The sequence below is a fragment of the Phoxinus phoxinus genome, assembly GCF_949152265.1.
Source record: "Phoxinus phoxinus genome assembly, chromosome: 21".
In the NCBI taxonomy this organism is placed as follows: Eukaryota; Metazoa; Chordata; class Actinopteri; order Cypriniformes; family Leuciscidae; genus Phoxinus; species Phoxinus phoxinus.
In genome coordinates, this window is record NC_136896.1 from 13625597 (window position 1) to 13639987 (window position 14391).

The 14391-nt window shown below is 37.8% G+C and overlaps 1 protein-coding gene across 1 annotated transcript; it reads left to right on the forward strand.

Annotated features, from left to right (window-relative positions):
- Positions 1–163: 163 nt before the first annotated feature.
- On the forward strand, positions 164–13100 carry fbxo11b (F-box protein 11b). Its single transcript, XM_079596405.1, has 22 exons — positions 164–481; positions 2586–2713; positions 2845–2926; positions 3067–3211; positions 3997–4126; positions 4376–4459; positions 4578–4710; positions 4835–4941; positions 5069–5180; positions 7713–7819; positions 8358–8495; positions 8585–8802; positions 8974–9154; positions 9850–9972; positions 10052–10137; positions 10306–10382; positions 10590–10733; positions 11029–11139; positions 11363–11470; positions 11596–11704; positions 11794–11892; positions 12178–13100. The coding sequence occupies exons 1-22, from the start codon at positions 394–396 to the stop codon at positions 12305–12307; spliced, it is 2640 nt and encodes an 879-aa protein (XP_079452531.1). The 5' UTR covers positions 164–393; the 3' UTR covers positions 12308–13100.
- Positions 13101–14391: the final 1291 nt, after the last annotated feature.

The window sequence follows — 14391 nt, forward strand, 5'->3', positions numbered from 1 at the left end:
AGCGTCATGGCACCAGGGCTGTTAATTAAGACTTTAAATCGGAACTTCTCCAAAATTGGAGGATCAATATTTAAAAGCAATTACTCAATGTTACTCTTGCTGAATATCAGTGGTGCCCCCTTGTGCACGTTCTCCATGTCCATGTTAATGGCTCCTCCTGCTAGAGAGAAAGAGAGAGAGAGAGACACGGAGCTCAGCACAGGGGGGAGCTGTCCGAAAAAAAACACACCAACAACACCCCGAATAAGAAAAACTGCCTAGGGTTGGTGTCCTTTTTCGTCGTAGACGGTTTGATTTGACTTGTTTCAGACCAAATATTTGTGTAAATGCTAATAACACCAAAATAAGGTTCGAGGGAAGCGTATTTTTTTCTGGGTAAAGTCACCTCGCCAAATGAACTCCGTCAGAGCGAGCAGCAGGAGACCCAGGCGAGTGTCGAGGCCGCGCCCGGTGCAGCCGGAAAGAAACAACGCAGAAAGAGGTAAGACGGGGACCTTTTATTTAACAACGCTTCAATGTTGTGCCGTGTCGTATACGGTACTTAATCTATCTGACCCGACACGGCCACTCCGAAGCTGCACGGCCTGATTAAAAGGGCTTGTGTGCAGAGCGTCGAGGCGCATATATACAGGCCAGGCCGCGCTTTGTTTGGGCTTCACGAGCCCGAATCGTAAACGGCTAGCTTTCAACGCACTCGTCACCTTTCCTGGTTAACTTTAAACCTAGAAACAAGATAACAAGGTAAATGTTGTTTTATGTCTGGTAAAAGTTATCTGTCATGGGTTATAGGTGGAAGAGAGACATGAGAAGTGGATTTAAGCAGGAAAATCTGCGCTGCGTAGCTGTTGGTAATCAGTGTTGAGCTGCCGTTGATAGCATTGTCCATTTACACCAAATACTAACACAGTTGCGGCTTTCCACACCTCATAAATATCTACAACTGCATTGTTCATTCGGGTTTCGTTAGCTTTGAATGCAGTGGCTGTGAAGTTAACTGTTTACACTGCTAGGTAGCACGCTAGCTAACGTAAGTAGCTGCGCACTTGAGCTCAAAGCGAGAAAACGGGGTAAGATAAAGGCTCTCTTTGCTCTTTTGTTGGTGATATGTGCATGGTGTAACATTTATCATACGGATAGTTATTTTTGTTGGTTTGGTTTGTATATGCTATGCACACAGCCCTGGGTTCTGCGGGTGAAGGTGCTTCTGCGATGATCAATCAGAAACCTTTGTTTCCACGTTTAGCTGGGTTACAGAACCCCCACTGACAGGCTTTCTGTCTTTTAAGAAAATCCATTGATAAAGTGTTAATGCGTTAGGTTTTAATGCTCTTTTAAGCATTTATTAGGGTTTATTGGTTAATTTTAGACCAGTAGTGATCAGTGCATTTTGACTACCTCAATGTTTACATTTGATCTGATGTTTGCAGACTGTCTATTTCATTTAGAACATCAGCCTAAGCAATGCATTGACTTGAGTGTACAGACCATTCATATTCTCAAAGTTAATATTAATATAACATTTACACTAAAAAGTACCCAATGTTTTTTTTTAACATACACCATAGTAATACTATGATTTTACCACCTGATAACATCAAAGTATCATTCCCAAAATATTCCTTAGTTAGGGTAGTTGGGTTTAGAAAGGAGAATGATGTAATATCTGCGTGTTTGTATTACATAAGGGTGTGATGTTATGCTCCAAGTTCTTAATTGGGTACACATTTTTTAAAACCTTTGCATGCTGTTTTTGGTGAAAAGGAAGATCACCTTCTCCTTAGACGTTTTGGATGTGGACACTGACTAGATGCATATGTAGGCACAAGGCAGGCAGAGAGAGTGACCAGAGCCATGGCTGAACAGATAAGGATTTCCTTTTGTGTTGATATTTTGCCCTGATGTACTTTTTGTTGCCTTGCCGTCTTGTCTGTGAAGTCTGCTACCAAAGGACCAGTCAGCTGTGAGTTGCCATAAAATTCGTGACAGTTTAGAGTCAAGCTTTAGCTGCTTTTCTCATCTTTCACTTTTGGATGTTGTCTCCAGGTACCAATTGTGCTGTAGGGAAGGACAGACCGTAAGGCTCTCAGGTGATCAGTACACCAGGTATTGACAGGTAGGTAGGTAAGTCATTTGCAGCTGAATAAAGAATAGCAGTCGTTTTTGCCGTAGTTTTCTTGGTTTGTGTATAACATATAATGGTGTTTACATTTGCAAAACCAATTGTATGAAGAAGGTTAAGGCATTTAGGATTTTTACTCCTTAAATGCGTTAAGATATGGAAAAGCAAGCTTTCTGGAAGTATGGAAATTCAGAGTTTTGCACCGATGTGTGATGTTCTTACCAACTGATGGGCAAAGGTGTTGTCTACACTGCTATGCTTTTGGAGAAAGCCAACCATTTTCTTTGACTATTTTCCTTTAGAGAATGGGTCTGTTTTGTTCCTGTAGGCACATTTTGCAACGATCACCGCAAACATGGAAATCAGGAGTTTGTGGTGGAACTTGGGGTCTGAGCTTGTGCAGGGCAGGTTGAGATATGCTTAGCTGAATGGATTGTTTTCTTTTTTTAATCTATGCCCTCTGTAGATGAGGACATCCCTGCAGATATGGTTGCAGAAGAATCTGGTCCAGGAGCTCAAAACAGTCCATACCAACTCCGTAGAAAGTCCCTGTTGCCTAAACGAACCGTGTGCCCCACAAAAAACAGTATGGAGGTAAAGATTCTGCACTTTTGAGATCAAACTAACCCTGTTTAGTTTGCACCTTTGACTGAGATAGTCCTACTAAAGTTGTTTTAATCTAAATAGCAGTTTAAAAAGTCAATGTCTGATTTGTGCGATTACAGGGAGCCTCCACTTCAGCCACAGAAAATTTCGGTCACAGAGCTAAACGTGCAAGAGTGTCGGGAAAATCCCAGGACCTGCCAGGTGAGTGAAGAGTTGTGGTCTCGATCATTAAGTGCATCATTATTAAAAGTTGTGTTGCTTATCAAAGGACTATTGCTATTAAGTGTGCTCTGCAAGCAGTTTGCTTTAGATTTTTTTTCCCCTGTTGACAATGTTTTCAGCTGCCCCTGCGGAGCAGTATCTCCAAGAGAAACTTCCGGATGAAGTCGTTCTGAAGATCTTCTCCTACCTGCTGGAGCAGGACTTGTGCCAGGCTGCCTGCGTATGCAAGCGTTTCAGTGAGCTTGCAAATGACCCCATTCTCTGGTGAGAATTTACATACTGACAATAGAGTGATTTGCAGAAGTACTTTAATTATCAGAATTTTGTTAAATATCAGAAGAATGTAAGAGTGTAATGCTTTTACACCTGACGTTTCTAACATCTAATCTTGACAGAATTGTCTCTTGAGGCTTTTTAATAACAGTCTTGTTTGCAGCTTACACAATAGAACAGTATAACTACCGTTCAAATGTTTGGGGTCTGTACGTTTTTTAAAATGTCTTTGAAAAAAGTCTCTTATGATCACCAAGGCTGCATTATTTGGTCATTGCGAAATATTTTTTTACAGGTTAGAATAATTTTCTATTTTAATATATTTTTAAACATAATATATTTCTGTGATGGCAAAGCTGATTTTCCCACAGCCATTATTCCAGTCTTCAGTGTCACATGATCCTTCAGAAATCATTCTAATTTGTTGATTTTGTGCTTGAGAAACATTTATCAACGTGACATCAGTTGTGGAAACCATACTTTCTTTTTCAGGATATTTTCATCAATAGAAAATTAATCTTTTTGTAACCATGCTAGAGTTTTACTCTCACTTTTGATTAAATTAATGCATCCTTGCTAAATAAAATATTTTTTTGGAAAATAAATAAATTGAACAGTAGTGTTTAAGCACAGCACTGACCTGAAATTGAAATTTAAACTTCACAAATGCTTATCAGCCACCATAATGTTTTGTTAGTGGGGGATTGGTTCAGATATGACCTATTCCATAAGGTTATATCTTTAGTGATTGTTTTGTCTGTTTGTGTGTTTTACAGGAAAAGACTATACATGGAGGTGTTTGAGTACACACGACCCATGATGCATCCAGAGCCGGGGAAGTTCTACCAGATCAACCCGGAAGAGTATGAGCAACCAAACCCATGGAAAGAGAGCTTTCAGCAGTTGGTATGAGAGCTTGCGTTTCTATTTTCCTCTTTAAATCAGGATGGATGTGAATGCTTAGATGCTCCAGTCTGATTTTGTTATGTGATTTGTCAGAGTAATAATGATATTCACTCTTCGAAAGTTAATAAAGTGACTAATGCCACATTTGCACCATGTTAACTGTCCATCTTGGGTGAACCAATCAAAAATGTTAAAAACAGGTGCAAAAAATTAAGTATTCATGAAGTCTTTGCTTTTTCTTTTCCACAGTATAAAGGAGCACATGTAAAGCCTGGTTTTGCAGAACACTTTTATAGTAATCCAGCCAGATACAAAGGCAGAGAGAATATGTTGGTATGGATCGTTGGCTTCAGCAGTTCAATTTTGTTTTTGTTTTTTTTGAAGAAAGTTCAATAAACGCACCGAGGCATTTTCAGCTTCATTGTAATGACAGCACTTTTCTGGTTTTCAGTATTATGACACCATTGAGGATGCACTTGGAGGGGTGCAAGAGGCCCATTTTGATGGCCTGATTTTTGTGCATTCTGGCATTTACACAGATGAATGGATCTACATCGAATCCCCTATCACAATGATTGGCGCAGGTGAATCTGATGACCCTGTTTGTTACCTATATCCTTTAACTTTAAATCTTGAAAATAACATCAAATGTTTAACCTTGCATACTTTGTCGAAAGTCACTTACACCTCTGTTTTCTTTCCTTTCAGCCTCAGGGAAGGTAGCTGACAAGGTTGTCATTGAAAACACTAGAGATTCAACGTTTGTGTTTATGGAGGGATCTGAAGATGCATATGTGGGCTACATGACCATCAGGGTGAGTAACAGTTTTTACAGCTTTTTCTCTTTTAGCTCATTGCATGGTGTCTTTTAGATAATAATTCCGGCTCATTTCTAATCAATGTTTTTGAGTGATTGTAATTGTGATTGTTTTTTTGCTTCAGTTCAACCCTGATGATAAGTCAGCACAGCACCATAATGCTCACCACTGTTTGGAGATCACGGTTAACTGCAGCCCCAATATCGACCACTGCGTTATCCGCAGCACCTGCACGGGTACGTTTCATTTAACACTACCGTCTGATTCCCTAGCATAATACACTTCTGTTCAAAAGTTTGGTGTCAGTAATATTTTAAAATTATTACAAACAAATTGCATCTTTCTGACTTTTATTGCAGAAGCATCATACAATACTACATTCTCTTGAATAAATGATTCAATAACAAATACATTTAACAGTCAATGTAATCGATAAATGCTTTATTTTAAGCACCAAGTTTCTGTCAAAAGCTGTTTCGCTATCGTAGACATCAGTGTTCATATATTTGAACTTCTATGATCATTTAAACTATTGCATCACAGAAATTATACTATGAGGTTGAAAAGACAGTTTGTGAAGCGGTTTCATGACAACTCTCTCTGTGTCAGTGGCAGCGCCAACACGGCTTTGAATGTTGCGATATGATTTTGTCAAAGTTTAATAGACGGATGAATTAAAAGATCGCCGCTCTATTGTCTTATATCTCTCTCAGCATACGAGTAGCGCGAGGGCTATTCAGTGCATTCAGTCTCACGTCTCTTCCATGCGTCCACTTGGGATATTACGTCACTCAACGCATAGATAACGACACATTTCATCCTCTGTTGGAACGAAAGTGGCTAACTTCTGTCCACCTCTTCTACAAGCAAGGACAAAAATAAAACAATTGAATTAATATCGATTCTGGAATAAATAAATAAACTATTTTAGCTAGGTGAATTAAAAAAAAAATTCTCCCAGCCCTAAAAATTATTTCGTTTTCTATTTTAAATGTATATTTATGTTTATTTTTTATGAAATCAAAGCTGAATTTTCAGCAGTCATCACTCCAGTCTTCAGTGTCACATGATCCTTCAAAAACCATTCTAATATGCTAAGAAATATATGCTGACATTTCTTATTATAAATTATGAAAACTAGGGCTGTCACGATTCCTCGATTAAATTCAAGTACTCTTTTTTTTTTTATTTTTTTATCCTTGATTGCAATTTACCCATGTCAAGTTACCCCAAAAATACCAATAACGTGCATTTTGTAATGCACATGAAGTCTGACTCGCTTTGTGTTTCATAGCGTTTTTGTTGCACTGTTGTCATTTAGATGTGTGGAGCGCGTCTCAAACTCCATCTCTGCAAGGCAGTGAGTTTGGTTTTACTTATAACAATGCAATATGCGCCATTTCATCAGATTTGTAAGGTAAATAATTTATAAACCTACGCCGTCACAGGAGAATACATCAACATCTTTCTAAATATGCTAACTGTTCATCGCAATTATAAACGCTTAAAGCCTTGCTTTGAGTTTGCTTGTTTTAATGTCCACATATTCTTGTTAAAGAAATTGCAGTGACTGTAGTATTTCTATCATAGTTGCCCAAAATTAAATATTTAGTAGACATTTTAATGCCAATATTAAACAAGGATTTGACACATGCTCTAAACTAAAGTGACAACAACAACAATCACCAGGCCTTTGGCGCCCTCTTCGGGCATTTGTTATTATAAATAATGCATTATGAAGATAGCACTGAAGATAACAATGTACTGCAAAGTTTGCTCCTGTTCATTTGTTTTTAATTCACTTTGCACTTTTTGCACTATGCAATCCAGAAAAAAAAAGTTTTGATAGACGTCTGTAGTCTACTGAATTCAGTGTGCGGCCAGCCACCTTCTTGCTCGTTTTTTATAATCTATATTGGACATAATTCATTGCTAAAATACATAATGTAATATACATAATGTTAACAGTGTTGTTTAATAAAACCATATTATTATTATTTTTATACTGTATTTGAAGCAATTATAATTGGTTAAAATAAAGTATAAAAAAAGAATATGGTTTTATTAAACAACACTGTTAACATTATGTATATTACATAATGTATTTTAGCAATCAACATTACATATGTATTTTAAGTAATTTTAAAGGTTATTGTTTGCCGTAGGTCTATTTTACTACTGCAAAAAAAGTTATCCGATTACTCAAGCGTAAAATGAATCGTTACTGACAGCCCTAATGAAAACAGTGGTGCTGCTCAATATTTTTGTGGAAACCGTTATACTTTTTTTCAGCATACTTTGTTCTTTTGAACTTTCTATTCATCAGTGTTTATTTGAAATAGAAATCTAGAAATGTATTTTTTTGTGCATCTTTGCTGAATAAAATGTATTAATTTAACAGAAAAAAATAGTACTGACCCTAATCATTTGAACGGTACTATATATCCTGTGTCTAATCTGTGTAACTAGGCATCATGGATGGATGCTTGCTTCATATCTAAATGCTTTATGGCACGATTGTTTTGCTTCTCAGCCTAATGTGTTTGTTTCATTAACATGACGAATTAAGGGGGAGAAGTCCTTTTTACATGCATTCAGTTAATTTGGCAGACATTAATTTGACTTGAAATGCATTCAAACTTAGTATACATTTTATCAGATGTGTATTCCAAGAATTGATTTCATGACCTTGCTGTTAGTGGCATATTTTAGCAGTTGAAGTAAGACACTTTATCAGGGTGATTGAGGTCCTTTCTCTGTCTGCGCAGTGGGATCAGCAGTGTGTGTAAGTGGTCAGGGTGCAGGACCTACCATTAAACACTGCAACATCAGCGACTGTGAAAACGTTGGACTGTACATCACTGATCATGCACAGGTAGGAACCTGCATTAAATGAACTGTTCAATATGGACATTGTCATTGTTTACTCATCCCCATGTCATTTTATGGTTGTATGCTGTTAAGTTTCTCACACAACTGGTTTCCATACAAAAGGATCATACTGACTTTTCAGTCAAGCCACAAACGGGGAAGAAAAAACATGAAAAGCTCCTTAAAAGTGATTAATATGACTCGTGCACTATATTATAAGTCTTCTGAAGCCATATGTTACATTTTTATTTTTGCTTGGATTTTTCCTTTTATCTATAGTTACGTAGTGGTTAAATTACAAGGCTTAGTGTGACTTATACCCAAATGGATTATTTTGTCATCATGTTTTGGCCAAATCATCTAGTACAAATGTTGCATTTTGAATATCTGCTTTATCTCAGTGTTGACACTGATTGTTAGTAATAAAGTGTAGATAATACGGTTGCAGACAAGACTATTGCCTGCTTTACTGACAAATAATAATGAATCACAATAACGGTATTATGTCTTGTTTTGTTTTTTCATGTGTGCTGTTGTTACAGGGTATTTATGAAGATAACGAAATCTCAAACAATGCTCTTGCGGGTATCTGGGTAAAAAACCATGGCAATCCTATCATCAGACGTAATCATATCCACCATGGCAGAGACGTAGGAGTGTTTACCTTTGACCATGGCATGGTAATTGCACCTAATTTTTGTTCAATCAGAGATTTCATCTGTTATTGCCAGCAGCCAGTGAGCTGATTTGTCTCTGTCTCCCTCTGCAGGGCTACTTTGAGAGCTGTAATATACATAGGAACAGGATTGCAGGGTTTGAGGTGAAAGCGTACGCTAACCCGACTGTGGTACGCTGTGAGATCCACCATGGCCAAACGGGGGGCATCTATGTTCACGAGAAAGGCAGAGGCCAGTTCATAGAAAACAAAATCTATGCCAATAACTTTGCTGGTGTGTGGATCACCTCCAACAGTGACCCGACAATAAGGTCAGTCTCCCTTGTCCTCACTGCCCTATTAGTATAAATCTATATTGCTATTTTTAGACTTGAAAATAATTTTGGGTACCAATTGTAATGAGCTAAGCACTCCGATGCTGTCAATGGATTAATCCATCTTGTTGATTTATCTATAAAATGAACTGTCTGCTTTAAATCTAGGGGAAATGCCATCTTTAATGGAAACCAAGGAGGCGTTTACATATTTGGTGATGGGAGGGGCCTCATTGAGGGAAATGATATTTATGGAAATGCCCTGGCTGGCATTCAGATCAGAACGAACAGCTGTCCTATAGTAAGGCACAACAAGATCCATGACGGGCAGCATGGAGGAATCTATGTGGTGAGTGAGCATGCACATGATCTGACTGGCAGTGGTGTAAAGAGTACCTGAAAACCATACCACCAAAAACAGGTGGTGATGAGAAAGTCACATGGTGAATCAAAGTTCATCAGCCGCTTTTCCACACACTGAGAAAGTTAATACTAATATATAAAAGGTGCACAGTCATTCACACTAAACACCATCATGGTTACACTAAACACCATCATGGTTACACACAACACTAAAGTAATTCAATTGATATTCATTTAACAACATTAGATGTAACATAAAACCCTAATGTACATAACTGATCAGAAAAGAAAAAGAAATGGATACATCTAAGTATTTTAACAGTATTTTACCGTTAATAACAATAATTTTTACAGTGTAGATGGCGATATTGCTTTATTTCAGACCTAAGTTAGGTGCAATGCTAAATCTAATGAGTAATTGCATTACTCATCACAAATGTATTGGAGTAAAGAGTACATATACTTATTCAAAAATGTTGTTAAGTAGAGAGTAAAAGTTGCTAATATCTTTGATAAACACCAGTAAAGCTACAGCGTAGCCAAAAAGTTACATAAGTACAGTAATTACATTTACTCAAATACTTTACACCACTGCTGACTGGAATACATTACGGGCTGCTAACAAAAAAAGTATGCACAGTATGCATTGGTCCTAGCGTAACTGTCTGTTTCTATTTGTAGCATGAGAAGGGCCAGGGTGTAATAGAAGAGAATGAGGTATACAGCAACACTCTGGCCGGAGTGTGGGTGACCACAGGAAGCACGCCAGTACTCAGAAGGAACAGGATACACAGTGGAAAACAGGTTTGGAACTTCAAAACTTCTTTTGATATAATCTAGACTTCATTCTTCCCTGTTAATATTGTTTTTTTTTCCTGAAAAGGTTGGGGTGTATTTTTATGACAATGGACATGGTGTACTGGAAGATAATGATATCTACAATCATATGTACTCTGGAGTCCAGATCAGGTAGGGAGGAAGTAATTGAATTTCGGCTTCCTCAGGAAGTATCAGGGGTACAAATAGGTTTTCAAGAGTCTTGGTTGTAAAAAGGTCTACTGAATTTGTGTATTGGATACCTTTTGGACGCATTGTACAAGATTAATGATTTTGTTTTTTCTTTTCTTTTTTAAACAGAACTGGAAGCAATCCGAAAATCAGAAGAAACAAAATTTGGGGTGGACAAAATGGAGGCATCCTTGTTTACAACTCTGGTAAGTTCTTTATCTACTTCCTCTCTGTTCTTTCTATTTGTCTTTTTACTCACTATGAAGCTTGTTTATGAGTAAGTTCTTTCCTTAGCCGTAATGCTGTAAATTGTGAAAGCAGTTACAGATCTCAGCTGTCATATTGGGGTGGCCAGTTGTAAGAGCGGTTTCTGCTTGTTGTTTGTTTAACATAATTTGTTTGTCTATTCGTAGGGCTGGGTTTTATCGAGGACAATGAGATCTTTGATAATGCCATGGCGGGGGTGTGGATTAAGACGGACAGCAACCCCACGCTGCGCAGGAATAAGATCCATGATGGACGGGATGGGGGTATTTGCATATTCAATGGCGGGAGGGGTAAGAATGGATGGGAAAATTTCTTCCTGCTTATGAGCACAGTGCAGGAAATGTTTTTTTCCAGCTGATGGAGACTTAAAGTAGAAAAATTTAATCAGAACAGATTCCTAGACACGGATCAGGGGGTTCTCTTGTGCTAAATCACACAATTAGTGATTTAATCCCTCAATGAAAGCCCTTGTGATTCAAAACTGAGCTTAATCTGTCAAAAAAGCCGCCCAATTAATATAATGGATGTACCATGTTTAATCATTATCACAGAAACTAATAGCAATGTCTTTATATGCATATTCAGGGTTGTTGGAAGAGAACGACATCTTCAGGAACGCACAGGCTGGTGTTCTCATCAGCACAAACAGCCACCCGGTGCTGCGGAAGAACCGGATATTTGACGGCTTTGCTGCAGGTCGGTAGAAGGTTTAAGGTCAGAAGTGCGTACATGCTGCCACTGTGGTGGTCTTAAGTCTTATGTAATGGTAGTTTTGGTGTGGAATTATTAAAAAACAGTGCTATTGTAATGATTGTGAATAAAACGCATTCTGAAATTCTTGGAATTGGAATTTGTGTCGTTTTTGTGCCATTTTTCTAATATTTAGCTCAAATAACACTCTCTCTGTCCCCCACTTTAGGCATTGAAATCACAAACCATGCAACGGCGACTCTGGAAGGCAATCAAATATTCAACAACAGATTTGGAGGCTTATTTCTAGCCTCTGGTGTCAATGTTACAATGAAAGGTAAATGTTATCTTATAAACTCTGAGCTGACTATCTTTCTCATTTTACCTCAATATATATATGTATATATATATATATATATATACATACACATGTTAAAATAAATATTTTCCATAACTTTCTAGATAATAAAATTATGAACAATCAGGATGCCATAGAAAAGGCAGTGAGCAGAGGTCAGTGCCTGTACAAGATTTCCAGTTACACCAGCTACCCCATGCACGATTTCTACAGGTAATCAGAAGGCAGGCAACTTGAAGCAGTCTGCTTTGGAAACCAACAGTAATGGTTGTATTTCACCATGTTCCATTCTCTTCCATTAGGTGTCACACCTGTAACACAACAGATCGGAATGCAATTTGTGTGAATTGTATTAAGAAGTGCCACCAAGGGCATGATGTGGAGTTTATACGGCATGATAGGTCAGTTCAATATATACACTCCTGTGTACCATGTATTCTCTTATGCTCTCCAGAAATACAGTAAAAACAATAATATTGTGCAATATTACAATTTCAAGAATATAAATGTAACACTGTAAATGCCTTTTAACAGTCACTTTTTCCAAAAAGTATTAGTTTCTTGTTTAAATCCACAAGAAAAGCTATAGTTCCTGGTGAATTGATGAATTGCAATTTTTCTGTAACTGTTAGTGGACAGATAGATTGTGCTCTTGGCTAATCCGTTTTATAATCTCTCCCATCTAGGTTTTTTTGTGACTGTGGCGCGGGTACATTGTCCAATCCTTGCACATTGGCCGGAGAGCCGACCCATGACACGGACACTCTGTATGACTCGGCACCTCCCATAGAATCCAACACATTACAGCACAACTGAGAGCGAGCTCATCCTTCATCACAGCACCCTGGTCTTTATCTTAACTGCCTACAGATCCAGAGCGCCTGCCATTTCTGGGCCAGAGAGACCTGGTGTGCAAAGTGTGTGTGGATAACAAAAGACGTCAGATGTCAGACTTTGAATTAATCATTTTAAGAGAAACTATCTTTGGAAAGGTGAAACGCAGAACTCTGAAACCGTGTAAAGCTGCCTCAGTACTGTGTGCAGACACTCCTGTATATTGCTAACTGAGAATGCAAGGAGTTCTCTCCACTTCTGCTTGGGAGCGTGATGGATGATTTGGAAGAGTGAAATATTGTGAAGCAATATGTTGACTCAGGATTATGGAGATTATGGAGGTGGGCGCCACAGTGGTGGTGTTTGGGAAGGGAGTAGACTTTATTTGGTCCTTCCAATCGCATAGCCCTACGCTGTGCGCCCTGCCCTGTGCAACTTCAAGTCTATGTGGAGATTCAAGACAAGTTCTGCTGCAGTTTATGTACAGATCTGACCGCGACCGGAGCCACCAGGAGCTACAGATTGCGGTTTCTCAGATTAGAGGCTGAGCCATACCATTATGGCTCCCCGGCGACTGTTTTTTTGTTTTGTTTTGTTTTTGACAGCAGATGTGCTGAAATATATGTATGATATAAAAAATTAACAAACAAAAAAACAAACAAAAAAAAAAACAATGTGATTAGCACTTGCTTTTTTATTTTAAATATGTTAATATGTTATTCTGATCTACAAATATGATTTTAATGCTTTCTCATGTAGTTTTATATTTTCAGGCAAAAAAAAAAATCTTACTGTATTTGAATGTCTTTTATTTTATTATATATTATTATTATTATTGTTATTAATATTTTTTGTTAGCACACATTAGGCTTGCTGTAATCATACACATGTCTCAGCATATAAGTTCTTTCTGTGAAAGAGGAATAACAAAGAAAAGATCGGAAAACTAACACTAAATTGTCCTCCAGCATTTTTTTTTTCAAGTTAAATTCTTTTATGTGAGTGATTGATGTGTGGAACTTACGGTCGTGCATTTTCAGAAATGTTTGCATCACCTTTGTTGCTGCCATTATTAGAAAAAGGGTTATTTTTGCCTATTGTATATAACTTACTCATTCTCAAGTTCCCTTTCTTAGTATTTGGAGCTTTCATCTCAAAGCGGTTTGGTGTTATCTAAGGGCCCAAAGAATTCTGAAACATGTTTGACCATTAATCTTACAGAGAATGTAAAGAAAAGATTTCTATTAAAAACAATCCCTGAGCATTTTCATTCAGTTAATTTTTGTTCATGTGGTCATAGCATCACTGTTAAAAGTGCATCCTGACTATTTTATTGCATTCTTTTGGGCCCATGGCCTGACTTGTGCCTGTTTTAAGTACGATGCTGATTTTGAAAAGTCTTGCTGGAGTTGGTTATATCAGAGGCCTCTGGCCTCTTCAAAGCTGAGACAAGTATCTCTACAGCCCCATTGTCCTTTTGCCCCTCAAACTCCATCTATGTGTAATGTGGTGACTGTGGCTTCTCATGCAGCCTGAATTTTATGCATGTGTACCATAACATCTAGACTTAATATATTGTGAAGTCTTCAATAACCATTATGTAGATGCTAGTATGAATTTTAAAATGGTTTAATTTCCTAGAAAAGAACAGAAACTGGTCATTTTTAAGAAAATAAACTTTATTAGATCAACTCTGGTTGTTTGTTTTTGTTGAATCCTAACCGTACATTCGACATGTCAAGAGGAAGTTTGTTGTTTTAAACACCCGCTTTACAGGTTGCGTTACTTTCTGATAAAACTGTAGCCTGTCTTCCTGTCCATAAAGCCATGAAAACATCTGTCACTACGGCTGAACAGAACAGTATACTGCTTTCAAGAGCTTGTCAAATATGATTCGATTACAGTTATTATAAGACAAAACCACCCTGATTGCAGGTGTCACCTTCCTGTAATATTATAATGCATACACTCGACTTGTGCAAATAACGGAAGCAAGGTCCTCTCTGTAGGAGACTTTTATAGCGCTGTGCTTTATCTAGTCTGATAAGAATAACTCGTGAAATCAT